At 42.2% G+C, this 17,579-nt stretch overlaps 1 protein-coding gene across 1 annotated transcript in view; it reads left to right on the top strand.

Annotated features, from left to right (window-relative positions):
- LOC126188427 (uncharacterized) overlaps positions 1 to 17,579 on the top strand; it is a 641,976-nt gene that overhangs the window by 401,000 nt on the left and 223,397 nt on the right. Inside the window, exon 4 of the mRNA XM_049930030.1 lies at positions 12,117 to 12,301. Coding sequence (XP_049785987.1) covers positions 12,117 to 12,301 — 185 coding nt within the window. The remainder of the gene's footprint in view (positions 1 to 12,116; positions 12,302 to 17,579) is intronic.

Consider the following 17,579-nt stretch of genomic DNA (forward strand, 5'->3'; position numbering starts at 1 on the left):
TAACTGTGTTTTTCTTTCCATCTTCTACGACAGTCCTTTTTAGAGATGTCCATTTATCTTCAAGTCTACTGCGTACTGAGCTATTCTTTACTGTTGTATCTATAGCCTTAAAGAAGCCTATCTTTTCATTCCTTCGTACTTCTATACCCCACTTCTTTGAGTACTGATTCTTTCTGATTAGTTTCTTAAACGTCAGCCTTCTATTCATCACTACTACGTTGTGATCTGAGTCTGTATCAGCTCATGCCTACGCTTACAATCCACCACCTCATTTCGGAATCTCTGTGTGACTATGTAATAATGTAACTGATATCTTCCGTGTCACCTGGCTCTTTCCAAATATACCTCCCCCTCTTGTGATTCTTCAACAGAATTTTCGTTATTACTAGCTGAAATTTCCTACAGAACTCAATTAGTCTTTTACCTCTCATTCCCTGTCCCAAGCCCATATTCTCCCGTAATCATTTCTTGTACTGCTTCCCCTACAATTGTACTGCAGTCCCCCATAACTATCAGGTTTTCATCTCCCTTTACACAGTGTATTACGCTTTCAATATACTCATATACTTTCTCAATCTCTTCATCTACCCTCATATATTCTCTATCTCTTCATCTTTAAGTTGCGACGTCAGTACCCGTACTTGAACTATCGTTGTCGGTGTTGGAATGCTGTCGATTCTGATAAGAACGACCCTTTCACTGAACCGTTCACAGCAACGCTTTCTCTACCCTACCTTCCTATTCATAATGAATCCTACTGCCGTTATACCATTTTCTGCTGCTGTTGATATTACCTTATACTCATGTGACCAGAAATCTCTCTTTTTTCCATTTTACTTCAATGACCGCTACTATATCTAGATTGAGCGTTTACATTTCCCTCTTCAGATTTTCTAGCTTCCCTACCATGTTCGAGCTTCTGACATTCCACGCCCCGACTCATAGAACGTTATCTTGTCGCTGGGTATTCAATCTTTTTTCGTTGCAAAAACTGTTGGGCTATTTTTCTAACATGTCACGGCACGAAATGTGCCCTGACTAGTATCTGTAAATTTTGAGATAACCCTCTATAATGTGAGATGGTATTAGACGTTCCCGATCCTAAGATAAGTTGGCTAAATAAAAGATATTGAGGACGGTAATGTATATCATGTACAAAAGTCTAGAGGGAGTAATAAACGAGGATGACTGGGAAGAGATAGTTTTCTGTTAAAAAGGAAACAACACAGTTGTGCGTAGTTTACTTACTTTCGAACAAACAATGAAGGATATGATTTAAGAGGATTGAGGCCGCTGTTATTAAATGCGAGCCACTTTTCTTAAACGGATTGTCAGAAGGTGTTTTGGACATAGTTTAATTATAGGACAAAAATGTGGTTCAAATGGCTCTGAGCACTATGGGACTTAACATCTGAGATCATCAGTCCCCTAGAACTTAGAACTACTAGTAACTAACCTAAGGACATCACACACATCCATGCCCGAGGCAGGATTCGAACCTGCGACCATAGCGGTTGCGTGGTTCCAGGCTGAAGCACCTAGAACCGCTCGGCCGCTCCGGCTGGTTTAATTATAGGACATCTAACTTGCAATAGTGCTATTCTTCGTCTTGTGGGTCCCGCACACAGCAAGTACCTGTATTACCCTCCTCAAATATCCTTCCACAAGAGAGCCACAAAGTCACTGTAGCCCGAACTTCTTAACTCAGTATCTGCATGTCCGCACAATTCAGTCGATCCAATGAGAGTCCGGTGCACTTCATTTTTCCTTCAATTACTTTCTGTGTCGGAAGATGACAGGACACCATACACAGTAAATGCAATTCAAGCCCAGGCTTGGATGATGTCCTTGTGTGTGCACTCCACACAGACGGATGATTACGACAGTGTTCGAAGACCACGTAAATACAGCAATGCCCTTTACCATGGATTATATAAGGCACATTACTGTTCTCGAGGTGCAGGATGGTTTTCATAATATCTGGTACCACCGTAAAAAGGACCGTAAAAATGCTGTCACACAGGTTGTTGAAGGCTGTTAACGATAATCTGCAACCAGTAGTTAAAAAGATTTGTTTTATCAGCGGCTCTTAGCTGTTGTGAAATAATGACTTTCCTTTCTAGTCTCTCCCATGTTTGGAGCACCTCCGGCCAAAATACAACCATTATTTAATACGACGCCCTCGCTGTGGTGCCGCTTGAGCATATCGCCACAAGGTTTAATTGGAAAATGTGAAGTTTGTGGAACTTTATTGGGCCTGACACCGGGGTTTCGGCAGCGCCAACCTGCTCTATATCCACGACGTTTTTATTAGCATACCGTATTAATGTGCCTCTAGCTGAATTTGACAAGTATAATCACTTCGCAAAAGGTAGACTGAAGCATGTCCAGCACTGACAAGGATGGGACGTCAAATATCGGTAGCCTGAAGTACAGACAAACCGTTCTGTCTGAAATTCAAATATTGTCTGGAAACAGCTACTCGTGATGCCGGTATGCTCTATAGACATTTCTCTTGCACACATCGCATAATCTCTTCATACATCTAATGTCGGTCTTTTGACTCTCACCGATGAATATTTCTTGTGTCTTAGAACGCTCAGAAAAGCACTTCATATGAGACATGCTGGTACAATGAGCGCGGTTATGAAAGTCTTCATACGTGTACATAAAATGTCATCGTGGAAATTTGTGACGTCATAAGACGCAACTGCACGTTTCACTGCATTTTTGAATGTGAGAAAGTAACTCAAGTCCAATGTTGGCAAAACACAATGGAAACCTGAAACAACGCGATGTCAGATCGCTTTGTAAGTCTCAAACTCAAACGAACGCATGAATTATTGGGATACAGCTCTAGAAAGCGACGTTGTTCTTAGGCGGTTATTAAATACAAATTGCGTCATATTAAAACATGCAAGTGAAAGGCAGTGTGACAGTAAAAATACAGAAAACACACATGTTTTGGGTACGATTCAATACAGTAAAGTATACATCATAGGTGGAAAAAGCTATAATTCATCTAAGTGCAAAGGCATAGACAGCTATATGTACAGACGCGTATCTCACGTTTCACTCGATCATCATCTGCGCAGTCCTGCGCCGATTATGTTGAGATGACAACATTGTCGTGATCTTCTTGAAACAAAAGGAAGGAAACATGTCTGAAATACAAATTATAAGGGTGAATTTAACATACATTTGGCACGGAGAAAACATTCTGTAAAATTTATGTCGATTAAAAGTTTTGTGGATACAGAAATTAGACGGATCTTGTCACTTTTTTAATTTTTTGCTTAATATAAACAACTTTAAGGAAGTGTTGGTAATCATTGTATCTTATTGTACACTGTAAGAGCCCAGGATGGCCTGCCGTGACGGGGAAAAGGACAGGGCGTAGAGTATCGTCGATGCACAGCTGTGCTGTAAGAATGCCGCAAATGGCAACCAAAAGGACCCTGCTATGAAAACAAATACAGTCAGGGTGGTATCCCACCACTGTCCACGACGTCTCTCGAAAAATCTTCGCTGGTCATCAGTTCGAAAAGGGACTCATCACTGAAGGTTCAAATGGCTCTGTGCACTATGGATGACATCAGTGGTCATCAGTCCCTTAGAACTTAGAACTACTTAAACCTAACTAACCTAAGGATATCACACACATCCATGCCCGAGGCAGGATTTGAGCCTGTGACCGTACCGGTCACGCGGTTCCAGACTGAAGCGCCTAGAACCACACGGCCACATCGGCCGGCCATCACTGAAGGCAATTCTACTCCAGTAAATGAGATTCCAGCTCGAAGAGGTGTTTGGGAACGACTCAGACAGAGGTGGGATACAGGAGTAATGCTCTAGTGTACCTTTTCATTTCACAGGAGGACACCTTTGGTTATCTTCTTCGGCCCCATTACAGTACAGCGGTACGTCGGTGATACTCTACGACCCGTTTTGTTGTCCTTCACGGCAAGCCATTCTGGGCTTTCATTTCAGAAATATAAAGTCCATCAGCGCATGGCGAGTGTATGTACCGCTTATCTTCGTTGCTTCTAAACCGTACGTTGGCCAGAAAGGTAGCCGAAGTGTTTGGCGAGAATATTTGGAGCATTATGGGCAGGGTCTTCCAACCAGCTCGGGGTTTTGACGATCTAGTGATCCAGTTGAGTAGGATCTCAGGAGGACATACAAAACCGGTCAGTCAATGCCAAGCCGAATAGCTGCTTGCATAAGCAGCGGAGGAGGACCAATAGTTTATTGACTTACTCGATTTGTTAAGCTCTTCCTCCTGAATAGATCATCCAGCTTTTCTAAAACTATCATCATTTGTTTGTCTCTAGACGCACGTCACATTTGTCAATTTGCATCCAATTCGGAAAATTCCTTCGGTGAGCGTCAATTTTTTTCTGCCTTAGAGTGTATTTCACCACAATAAACTACTTCCTTAAAAATAAGTAATTTTAGGTAGGGCACTGATTTCGAAATTTGCGGATGTACGATCGATAATGGTTGGACGTAAAGTTTTAGCTCCTGACTGTTGTTTCGAAGCTAAGTTGACTGGTTCAAGTAAGTATAAATTTCATTGACAGGTAAAGCAGTAATTCGGTGTAAACCCGACACAGCTGCAAAACGTCCGCTGCTGCCGTAAACGAATCACGACGCGATACTTCACCTGCACCATTTCTTTTTGGTTCCCCTAGTGCCGTGCTACGGTTCTGTGGTGCTGGAATTCGATGTCTATCAGGAACGAAAACACGGACCTCCATGGAAAAAAAAGAAAGAAAGAAATAACGAACTTTATTCTTCGACGTGGTGGTTAAAATTGTATGACTCTCCATCATAAATACATATTTGAGACATGTTTGACAATAAACCTTGAAATTAAAGAGGAGACAGATTCTACTTACACAACATCCACTTACCATTTATGGAGCAAGCTTTTCTTGTCGATCTTGTTTCATGACATAGTTTACATCCTTGAGGATTTCTGTACCGTGGAACTAAGGACCAAAATTATACCTAATGTAGCCGAAATTTGAGGATTCTGTTTATAGTATCAGGATAAAAATCGGGTCTCTGTGGGATTAGGTTGTACACTACAGAGTACAGGGTAGCCACAACTGAAGTATAATGTATGCTAATCACTGAATCACTTGAGTATTTATAGGAGGGAGCACTCTTTTCTTTTCCACACAACGATTTGGGCATTGATTAAATCAATAGGGACAGTTCGAAATTGGTGCCATTGGGATTTGAACCCGGGTCTCCTGCATACTAGGCAGATGCGCTGACCACAGCGCCATCTGGACGCAGTGGTCATCGCCGCTGGACGGACTACCTTAGCACGCCTCACTTCACACTGAATTTCTCAACTTCTCTCAACTTATGTAGTGGCCCTTGCCCATGATACTCATTACTTGCAGCATTTCTTAAGAGTTCGAGCTTGTTGTGCATCCGCACTGAAGTGTCTGTTCCTTCAGACATGTCACAAAGAAGAGATATCACATATACATAATGACTCCATTTTGTGGTTAAATACTGTATTATCAGCCTTTCCATTTCCTTTTTTCCCAGTTATTCGTAATTTCCGGCTGCTACTTTATGTGGGCAATGAAGGGAGACGAACGTATTCAACAGCTTTTGTACCAACCACGCATTGGTCACGTAGAGGTCCAGTGGTCGAAGTGCTGGGAAGCCTACATTGGTCACTAGGTGACCTCTGTCAGAATAGGTTTGGCTGAATGTGTAATGAGTGCTCTACAGTTAACACGTAAGAACGGACTCAGACATATATTGCTAGTGTGTGGTGACTGAGATTACAGCGCGACGCATATGTTGCACATGTGTCGTGCAGGTCCTGCGCATTTTTTGCCGTGCAAGCTGGCTACACGCTGCGCTGGCTGAATTGATGCGTGAGCCCTATGATCTTCAAGTGGTTCAAATGGCTCTGAGCACTATGGGATCTAACATCTGAGGTCATCAGTCCCCTAGAACTTACAACTACTTAAACCTAACTAACCTAAGGACATCATACACATCCATGCCCGAGACAGGATTCGAACCTCCGACCGTAGCAGTCGCTGGGTTCCGAACCTAGAACCACTCGGCCACTGCGGCCGGCTCCTATGATCTTCCTCAAAAGATTTTTAAAGTTATCCGTTTAACTTTATTTTAATGAAAGTGCATCTGCAATGTTGATTGTGTTTCTAATGTTAAATTTTCTGTAGAATGCTACAGTTTGGACTTATTATTTTGACTGGTACCAATATCATACCTTTAAGCTGATAGCTTGCATAACTCAAACTGTTTGTGACAAAATTCAACTGCTAGAATGCTTAGAGAAATGTAACAGCGAGAATTCTAAGAAAATCGTGCAGTATCTGAAAATTATTTTATCCCAAAATCTGACTGTAAACTTTGATGAAAAACTGATTACTTTGAAACTAAATTTAGTCCGTGTTAAATTTAATTAAAGAAACATGCTGTTGTTTACACTATTTGGATTACCCGAGTCGCAGTGAATAATACACTACAAACTGTTCTCGTAGCTACAGCAAGTCTCGATAACAGAGCCGCAAAATCTAACTACTGAGAAACGCAAAGGTGCATGAGTTCTCTGAAGACATTGCTATCATTCTTAGTTCATCATTTTTTATGTCCGCCTGCTTAGCTAGGTGGTAACGTGCTCGCTTCCTTCGCGAGCGGGCCCAGGTTTGATTCACGACCGGGTTGGAGATTTTCTCCACTTGGGGACTGGGTGTTGTGTTGTCCTCATCATCATTTCATCGTCATCACCGGCGCGCAAGTCGCCCAATGTTGCTTCGGCTGAAATAAGACTTGAACGTGGCGGTCTAACTTCCCCGGTTGGGGCCTCCCTGTCAACGATGCCATACGCTCATTCCATTTTATCATTTTTGATAATGGGATTAAACAAATTGAAAAGTAATTGACTCTTAGGCTGTGGAGAATTGCGTTAAATTAACTCAATAACAAAGACATATAATTTGACTTAATAACATGTAGTGACACTTCAGTAATAATTAAGCTTTACCTGATATCATGCAACTGTAATCCAAGAATTACAAAAATTTAACTTCATAGGTATAATCTTTCCTTTAACAAAATTCCAAAATCTATTTTTAAATCAGTTTATCTCACAATGATCAATAAATACTAACAAAAGAGAAAGAAGAAAAGGAAAAAGGTTCCTGATCTTAATGTCTGACGAACCAAGAATGCTGCATTATCAAAGCGCTGCCGCAAATAAAACAAATTTAAATATTAACGGTAATCCATCATTCACAAATAGTACAAACCTACCAGTGTAAAAACCAGTTCATTTTCTCTACACAGTACTTCTTCTATTAATCGACAATATAATTCCCAAAAATCTCCATTGTTTGATACTTATTGCTACTGAACCAAAACTCGAATGTTCACTTCCAACACCAAAGCTCAACTGTCTGTCTCCTCTATTCTTCTCGCGATCAACATGTAAATCTAGCGCGCATCTTCGCTGAGTAAAGATCACTTATACTCATTTCTGTGCTGCGTATCTTTCTACCGACGCTGAGCACAATTCTTAACATTCAAGACAAGAAAAACTCCTACGAAAATATACTCACACACCTTTCCATTTTATAGGAGCTATCAGACAAACAAAATATTTTTATTTGAACTGTCAGCTTAATGCTGAAGTGCCCTTCCTCTCGCTAATGGTCGTACTTATTGTGATATTCGCATTTCAGTAACACAAGTCAGAAATTCGGTAAGTTTGCAGTGAAAAATAGGAATCCCCATGATTTTCAATTTGGTGCAAATTACACCACATGTTAAGACATATGATATTTATTTTTGCCTTTGTACTTTGAAGCAGCCAGCCTCGAGAAAATGGATATTATGTATCGCGTTCACTTCTGATAACATCCACGCGAGAACGAAATATTCACAACATTCATAGCTGCTAAACCGCTGCGATATCGAAAGTAGACTTTGGCAAATTGTAGAACGCAGGAGGGAGAATATTTTTCCTAATTATTGACGTACGGAAGTTCCTATTTTTATCCCAGTAATGTAATTTTTTAAAAGTCATCAACGGCTAGTGAAAAGAGAATTTCCTAGTACGAAAATAAACGTGAAATTTCTTCTCTTACGTTACTGAAAGCCGATACAAAGAGGTTTCCCGTAAATTATTGAACTCACTGGTTGCCAATTACTTGTTTAATGACCCACACTGTTTCAGGATTGTGTCACAATGGCTACTGCAAGCTAAGTTTGTGAAAATTATATTGTGTTTTGGCAAAAGATACACAATTACAACCGTTAAATAGAGGCATTACTCATAAATGACGACGCTTCTTCAAATGAGAAAACGTTAACAATTAACAGAAATATAAATCGCCAATTCTGCTGCAATTCTAGTGGAATCACAGCAACCTATCGTATTTTTGATACTGAAGGAGTGTAGTGGAAACTGACAAAAGGTTTTTTCCCTATTTTTCACCTGAGAAATATGAAAATAATGACGCACATAGGACGCAAAATGGCTACTCACCTGACCATGTGAGATTCACGAGTGAAAGAGTTATTACTGAGAAGAGTAAACAAGTAATCGAATGAACACAATGGTCAGTGTACTGTCAGCAACTGAGAATAATTCTGATACTTTCGTGATAATAACGACCACATTCTTTATTTGTGTAGCCTGTTGTGTGATTAGTTTATTGATGCTGGTACTATTCATACACCACTAAAACACTTTAACTTATCACTATGCGCCATTTAAAAAAACTGTCACTCGTAGAGATTTCTCAACTGTTTCTAGCTTTCAGTAAAAATGTGATGTCTCATGTTACATTCATATCAAGTAATCACAGTGAAACTTACATACTTTAGACCTAGTACGCTTTTTAGCAGGAGCACAAAGGGGATACTCCCGTGGAACTTTCCACCTGCCATTGAATTGTGTATCGTTCTTGAGAAAATGAAACAATAACGAAACGAAAAGGCAAAACAATGCTTATATAAGTAACTGAAAAATATAATGTGCTAATAATGAAATCTCGAGAGCATAAAAGGCGAAAAACATGTGGCTGTTCTGTGATAATCAGAGTTAGTACTTAGGCAATATCTTCGTGATCGCTTCTGCTAGTACTCCATGGTGACGAAGGGGGCGTATATGGGAGGACTGCTCTCCCGCATCCCGCCTCACCTCTCCCACATCGTTAGCGTGGCGTGCTGTGCGAGAAAATGAGACACAACCACAACGCCAAGCGACCAGGCGCAGGCGGGAGTCGCGCCATCATCGCATCGTGTACCAGTTTGCGCGGTCCCAGTTGCACCTGTTATGGCGGGACGTTCACGAAAAACGCACGCCATAAAATAGATGGACCAAGTACACAATTCTGAAGATATATCATTAAAGTTTTGTGCCATGTTTAACATGAAATTAACACATTTATCGTAAAGTTTCTACGATTACACGGAAGCGCCATATAAACTGGTACAGGCATGCTTATTCAAGTACAGAGACGTGGAAACAGACAAAATTCGACATTGCGGTCAGCAACGCCTATATAAGACAACAGCTGTCTGGAGCAGTTGTTAGGTCGGTTATTGCTGCTGCAATGACAGGTTATCAAGACTTAAGTAAGTTTGAACGTAGTGTTATAGTGGGCGCACGAGCGATGGGATACAGCACCTCCGAGGTAGCGATGAAGTGGGGATTTTCTCATACGACCATTTCACGGGTGTACTGTGAATATCAGGAGTCCGGTAAAACATGAAATCTGTGACATCGCTGCGCCCGGAAAAAGACGCCGCAAGAACGGGACTGATCAGAAGAGAATCGTTCTACGTGACAGAAATGCAACCCTTCCGCAGACTGCTGCAAATTTCAATGCAGAGCCATCAAAAAGTGTCAGCGTGCGAACTGTTCAAAGAAACATCATCCATATGGGCTTTGGGAGCCGAGGTCCCACTCGTGCCACTCGTGTACCCTTGATGACTGCATGACACAAAGCGTTACTCCTCGCCTGGGCCCATCAGCACAGACATTGGACTGTTGATGACTGAAAACTCGGTCGGACAAGTCGCGTTTCAAATTGTATGGAGAGGATGGATATGTACGATCATAGAGACAGCCTCATGAATCCATGGGTCCTGAATGTCAGCAGGGGATTGATCAGGCTGGTGGAGGCCCTGTAATGATTTGGGGCGTGTGCATTTGGAGTGATATGGGACACCTGATAGGGGCCTTTGATAGGTGACACATACGTAAGAATCCTGTCTGATCACCTGCATCCATTCATGTCCATTGTGCATTCCGACTGACTTGGGAAATTCTAGCACGGCAATACGACATTCCACACGTCCGAAATTGCTACAGATTGGCTCCAGGAACACTCTTCTGATTTTAAACGCTTCTGATGGCCGCCAGACTTATTGAGCGTATCTGGGATTCCTTGCAACGTGCTGTTTAGAAGTGACCGCCCCGTCGTACTCTTACGGATTTATGGACAGCCCTGCAGGATGCATGGAGTCAGTTCCCTTCAGCACTACTTCAGACATTTGTCTAGTCCAGGCCACATCGTGTTGCGGTACTTTTGAGCGCTCACGGGGGCCCTGCACGATACTAAGGAGGTGTATCATTTTCTTTGGCTTCTCAGTGTATACAGCTAACTTAAAAACATAATTCTATACCTATTTCTCTAGAGGTATTCAAAAGATATAAACAAGATGTTCGATGTTTGATTTCATTCCGTATACCAAGTTTCTTTCATGAGGATTTTTTCAATACATCGAACAGGACAATCTTATTAAATTTTAGTTGATAATTATGTAAGTGTAATTCATTCAAATTCCAAGCACTCTGCCCCATATCTCATCTTACAGTCAGGATTTCAAAATTTACTCTTTAGGAAACATTTATTGGGCCTGTATAAATAAGTGTACAAAATTTCGTAATTCTGGCACTCATAGATTCTGAGAAATGACACGTCAGCTCCAAAGAACGTAATTATCAGGAAAAGCAATTTAAAGTTCATCATAAAATATTTTCTTTTGTCACCTCTTCAGAATGCCCCAGATTTATCTCAGGGTCCTCATTCTATTCTAGGCTCCTCAACTGGCTTCTTGTTTTCTTCTTCTGTGCTTTATCAGGCCTTAAACTTCTTCATCTGCACAGGGGCGCTGTAAACCTAATTTTGTCAAGATGCCTTCAGCGAAATTCCTATTTTAATGCCCATTCTAATACTTTCATCATCTCTACCTTCCCATCATTAAATACAAGAACTACGTCGTGAGTGGCAATTCTGGAAACTGTAGCTGATAAAAGTGTTGTTTTAGGGAATTGTTCCCATGTGAGTGAATTTAGAGATTCTAGGTTGTGGTTTTTTCCGTGAATACATTTCTTTATAAGTTCGGGACCGATAAGAAACCTGTAAGTGGGCTTGATTACATCCAGGATACAATTTGGAAGTCTCCCATTGTGAATGACGGGGTTATTATTCCTCTGAGCCTGTACACATTTACACCAGCTAGTGTGTCACACGTGATGAATGGGAAGTTCATCTGTTGATACCATGTGGAAATGTTTATCCCATAGCGCACTTTTCATGTCAGCTAAAATGTCTGATAGCCATGTCATCGGCATCAGTAGCACAAGGTTAAGCAAGAATTGCTTCTTCGTCAACAAAACAGGTCCTCTGTCAGCATTTCTAAGATATGGAACAGAGTGACACATGATCTATACAAGGATATAAGGATTATACATCATAGCCTTATAGATGTATCGCATGCAAGTTTGTGTGAAAGTAATCCGCGGAATCGTTTTTCAGCGAGCAAGTATTGAAATATTTCTTCAAAAAGTGCGTGGCAGGAAGGTCGAATCGCATATTTAATAATTTTTCAGTCACTTTGGGTGTGATTTCATCAAGAAACTTTGGGAACTTATTGTTCATTAGTTCTAGCAATAAAGCTTAAAAAAATAGAAATTCACATTTTCGGTCAATTTCATGAACGTCCGCCCTGAAGTTAAAAAAAATGCGTGCTGCCCTACCCTGCCCTATGCGCTCCTCAATTGGCACCTAGCCTAAGGCTACCTCACAGTTGCGTTCTCGCAGGTGGACGCTGCCCGACCTGGTGATCAAGTCGTCGGCGACGCCTGGTGTGGGTGGCGCGGCTTACGAGGTTCGAGCCTCTGCCCACGTGGAGGACTCCAGCCTCGAATCACCCACCATCTTCGGCTGTGAGATGCACATTCCGGGAACCACGTACGTCACGAGAAAGACCTTGGTCTACTACCCGGGTAAGCACTATCCTTCAAATGCAGCTTATTAGCATTTAGGTATCTCATCGAAAATAAGGCAAATTAGTGTTACTGTATGTCGTAATGCACAGGTTCCGAAAATTTCGCCTCAGTTCTACATGTGTAAGAACTTTTCTCGTCAGATACAGACAGTGCGGAAGGTTTCGAATCAGCTGGAAGTAACTTGCGTCTTTTACTGCTCAATCTATAGCGGTCATTCGTATCATGCTTCCTTGTGATGTTAAATATATTGCAGGCAAGAAACCAAATTGACAAGTTTTATACAGTAACATCTTAGAGGTTGTCAGAATCACATACTGTGGAGTAAGTGTATTTACATCCCCGTCAGGCCATACTTAATTAGTTTTTTTTTATATTTTTCCCTACGTTGCTGCAGGTGGATGCCACAACTGAAATCACCCAACATAGGAAAGTCCACTGGACCTGACGGGATACCAATTCCATTTTACACAAAGTACGCGAAAGAACTTGCACCCCTACTAACAGCCGTGTACCGCAAGTCTCTAGGGGAACGGAAGGTGTCAGATTATTGGAAAAGAGCACAGGTAGTTCCAGTTTTCAAAAAGGGTCGTCGAGCAGATGCGCAAAACTATAGACCTATATCTCTGACGTCGATCTGTTGTAGAATTTTAGAACATGTTTTTTGCTCGCGTATCATGCCATATCTGGAAACCCAGAATCTACTCTGTAGGAATTAACATGGATTCCGGAAACAGCGATCGTGTGAGACTCAACTCGCTTTATTTGTTCATGAGACCCAGAAAATATTAGATACAGGCTCCCAGGTAGATGCCATTTTCCTTGACTTCCGGAAGGCGTTCGATACAGTTCCGCACTGTCGCCTGATAAACAAAGTAAGAGCCTACGGAATATCAGACCAGCTGTGTGGCTGGATTGAAGAGTTTTTAGCAAATAGAACACAGCATGTTGTTCTCAATGGAGAGACGTCTACAGACGTTAAAGTAACATCTGGCGTGCCACAGGGAATTGTTATTGGACTATTGCTTTTCACAATATATATAAATGACCTAGTAGATAGTGTCGGAAGTTCCATGCGGCTTTTCGCGGATGATGCTGTAGTATACAGAGAAGTTGCAGCATTAGAAAATTGCAGCGAAATGCAGGAAGATCTGCAGCGGATAGGCACTTGGTGCAGGGAGTGGCAACTGACCCTTAACATAGACAAATGTAATGTATTACGAATACGTAGAAAGAAGGATCCTTTATTGTATGATTATATGATAGCGGAACAAACACTAGTAGCAGTTACTTCTGTAAAATATCTGGGAGTATGCGTGCGGAACGATTTGAAGTGGAATGATCATATAAAATTAATTGTTGGTAAGGCGGGTGCCTGGTTGACATTAATTGGGAGAGTCCTTAGAAAATGTAGTCCATCGACAAAGGAGGTGGCTTACAAAACACTCGTTCGACCTATACTTGAGTATTGCTCATCAGTGTGGTGTCCGTACCAGGTCAGGTTGACGGAGGAGGTAGAGAAGATCCAAAGAAGTGTGGCGCGTTTCGTCACAGGGTTATTTGGTAAGCGTGAGAGTGTTACAGAGATGTTTAGCAAACTCAAGTGGCAGACACTGCAAGAGAGGCGCTCTGCATCGCGGTGTAGCTTGCTGTCCAGGTTTCGAGATGGTGCGTTTCTGGATGAGGTATCGAATATATTACTTCCCCCTACGTATATCTCCCGAGGAGATCACGAATGTAAAACTGGAGGGCAGTGGCACGTAAAGTGCCCTCCACCACACACCGTTGGGTGGCTTGCGGAGTATAAATGTTGATGAAGATGTAGATCATTGTTGCGGATTTATCGTCTCCTCGTCCTTCGTCAAGGTAATCGTACGTGTCGTCTGTAATTACCTCATCTTAAAATAAAATCTCTCTTCATCCCTTTGCCTCTACTTGCAGTTTGGATTCTACAAACATGTTATATCTGTTAAGATGGAGTGAGGGTGAGAGTAACGGAGAAGATGTGTGTGTCTGTGTGTGTGTGTGTGTGTGTGTGTGTGTGTGTGTGTGTGTGTGTGTGTGTGGGTGGGTGGGTGGGTGGGTGGGTGGATGGGTGTGTGGGTGAGACAGAAAGAGAGGACAGGAGACAGACAGAACCGAGGCGTTCATTGAACGACAGGGGGAAGATAAGATCATATCCTTTTCCAGACTATAACATAATGGCAGTTTAGATACAGTGCTATTCGCCAGGATGAGGTAATCATTGTCCGAACAGTTCAGAACGCCGAGAGCGTGAAACCCGATGGTTCGGAATAAAAATTCTGCTGTAACAATTTAGAATAGACAGTATTTATAGACAAGGTCGTACAGACTTAGTTCAAAGAGTAACGCGACAAACTACGGAGAACCGGCGAGATATGTGGGAACGACGAATTCTAGGGAATAGGAACATAATTTGACATTCCCTGTTCTCGAATAAAAACATGGTGATTCTAAAGGCAATGGCTGACTGATATTGCCTGTACGGTTTTTTCCTTGAGATATATCACAAATTCCTTTGAACTCTTGGCATACGGTGATAGCAGGATCATCTACACTTTTGATAACTTGGGGAGCATTAATCCTTATTTTAGCGTCACCATTCTTTTGAGAGTTTTGATGCGACCCACCACTAATTCTTCTCCTGCGCCAACCTCTTTATATAGGGCGCATTGGTAACACCAGTTCCCGTCAGATCACCAAAGTTAAGTGCTGTCAGACTAGGCTAGCACTTGGATGGGTCACTGACCGGGTCTGCCGAGCGCTGTTGACAAGTGGGGGTGCACTCAGCCCTTATGAGGCCGATTGAGGAGCTACTTGATTGATAGTAGCAGCACGAGTCATGAAAACTGACAACAGCCAGGAGAGTGGTGTGTTGCGCGTCCGTATGAACATCCGATGATGTATAATGGCTGAGGATGACACGGCAGCTGGTCTGTACCGCTGGGCTTTCAAGGCCTATTAGGGCGGTGTTTTTATATTGTTAAGTGGTACTTAAGTAAATAAATTAGTGAAATCAAAGTGAAGTAGAAATTAGAATATAAATGAAAAACTTGGTTTAGTTTAGAGAGTCACATACTGGCATTCAGCGGGCAGAACAGCAGAACAGAAGAGACAATGACCGTGAAGTCAGCAAGTTCCACATAAGCGGGCGCTGTCGATTCAGCCGTCAGGGCATCGCCCGACCGGCTCACGTGTTTCTCAGTTGTCGCATGTGAGCAAAGGCCCTCGCCTACATCCCAAGAGCCAATGACTGACGTTAAGAAGATTCTTCGAGAAGCTTTTCAACGTGACAGAAGAGGCAATGGCCGTGAAGTCGTTCACCTCCAGTGAACTGAAGTGAATAAATACGCGAGACGCGGTGGGCCCGACAGATGAAGACGAAGACGGAAGACGAAGACGGAGACGGAGACGAAGACGGAGACGAGCGACGAAGAAGACGAAGAAGTGAAGAAGCGTAGCAGTTGTTTTAAGTCAGTTTCGGTGCTGAAGACCGTCATGCAAGAAGAGACTACATCATGCACAGACGCACCAAGTCCGCCGCTGTAATGGAATAGCAAGCAGCAGCCTCAGCGCCAGAAGACAGAAGTTAAAAGGTATTTGAAGTCTGATTTTACGCACCCGGGTGACTCGTGAGGACGGGAAGGAGACGGCCTCACATCAGCAGTCACCTGTGAGCTGGGATGAAGACCTGACAGCCGAAGACTGGCAAGCGGGAGTCCGTGGTTCGAGTCCGGGACACTGGCCTTCCCGCTCCGCGCCGCTCCGCTGGTCGACGCACAACACACGCGGCCGCTTAGAGAAGAGAAACACTGGGACGCCACATTCAAGGTATCACCATCCGATGCACGACGTCGCTCGCAAAAATTAAACGGGCCACCTCGCGCTGAGCGTCTCCGGTCAGCTGGGCGAGACGGCGACACGAGATACACACCGCTACGCGTAATCAGACGCCACTGCCGCCGCCGCCGCCGCCGCCGCCGCTGCTGCAGCAGAAGGCTACGTAAACGACACAGCTGCCGCTCTCCGAACCAGAACATTCAGTAAGATACAGTTGTACGAAACTTCAATAAAAGTTATCTTATGTAAAAATCCTGTTTCATTCTACCTCATACCCGAGCCAAGGAAGAACCCACCCTGCCCACATGTTGTTAAGAGGGAAAAGTTAATTTATTTAATATTTTCACCCTGACAGATTGCTTTAGAATGCTCATCCTGACAATTGACAGCATCAAAAGAGAAAACCCAGTTACATTTAGTGACAGAAGTGTTACATTTAGTACCAGAACTGTTACAATATATAAGCTGTATATACGCATACATACACATATATCCACACATAAATTCCGTATATCACAAGTACATGAGACAAATATGCTATGAAAATTAACTATTAGCATATCATTCGTAGTGAACACATGTAGAAGTCAGCGAATAATGGTGTTTGTGTACCGCATCAGAATGTAATCAAGATTTTATTCAGTTTAATGTATCCTGCATGACAAGAGTTAAAGAAAGACTTAATTTTTTCGTTGTTATAATCCGAATTTCAACTAAAATCTCCAGCTCCAGAATCGTCTTCACCAAATTGAATATAGGAGTCGCTACATGAAAGTTTATAAGCCAGGTGTTTATGTTCATTGTATCTGAACAAATAGGACAAAGTTAGAAGTAGGGAACTCATGCTGGTTAATGTTCCTTGGTAGCAAACCAATATTTGCATGATACATTTTCAGTATTCAAGTAGTAGTGGCAAACTGTATAGCAAATTTCATCAGGGAACTTTTTTTTAAGATTTCCCGGTGGATCGAATATTCCAACATTTCCCGTAAATTCATCCAGACTATTGCTATCTTTGGAGCCAATATTTTGGTTTGCCATTTTCCAGCTTTTCTGAAGGTGTATCAGTTTTACGATTTTTAAAGTACTTCACATTGCACCAAAGACAGAACTGTTCGTAACAAGAGCTTCAATCACAGATAACACTGTACGCCTCTAAGAGTAAACAAAGCGAGCATGGTATCAACTAATTTACAGTGTTCACAAAATATTCCGTTGATGATTATGTATGTCTTCAACACCGTTATCTTTGACGCATTCGCGTTTACTCCGCAGTGTAGTTACTCTAAAAATCTTACAAGCGACTCATTTTGGGAATTTCTCAACAGTTATCAACATGAATATCAGTATCAGAGTTAATAACAGCCCCATGCACTCCCGAAAGAGGATGGAATATCAGGAAACATCTTTGTATGGT

Source organism: Schistocerca cancellata, chromosome 5 (genome assembly GCF_023864275.1).
Source record: "Schistocerca cancellata isolate TAMUIC-IGC-003103 chromosome 5, iqSchCanc2.1, whole genome shotgun sequence".
NCBI classification, from domain to species: domain Eukaryota; kingdom Metazoa; phylum Arthropoda; class Insecta; order Orthoptera; family Acrididae; genus Schistocerca; species Schistocerca cancellata.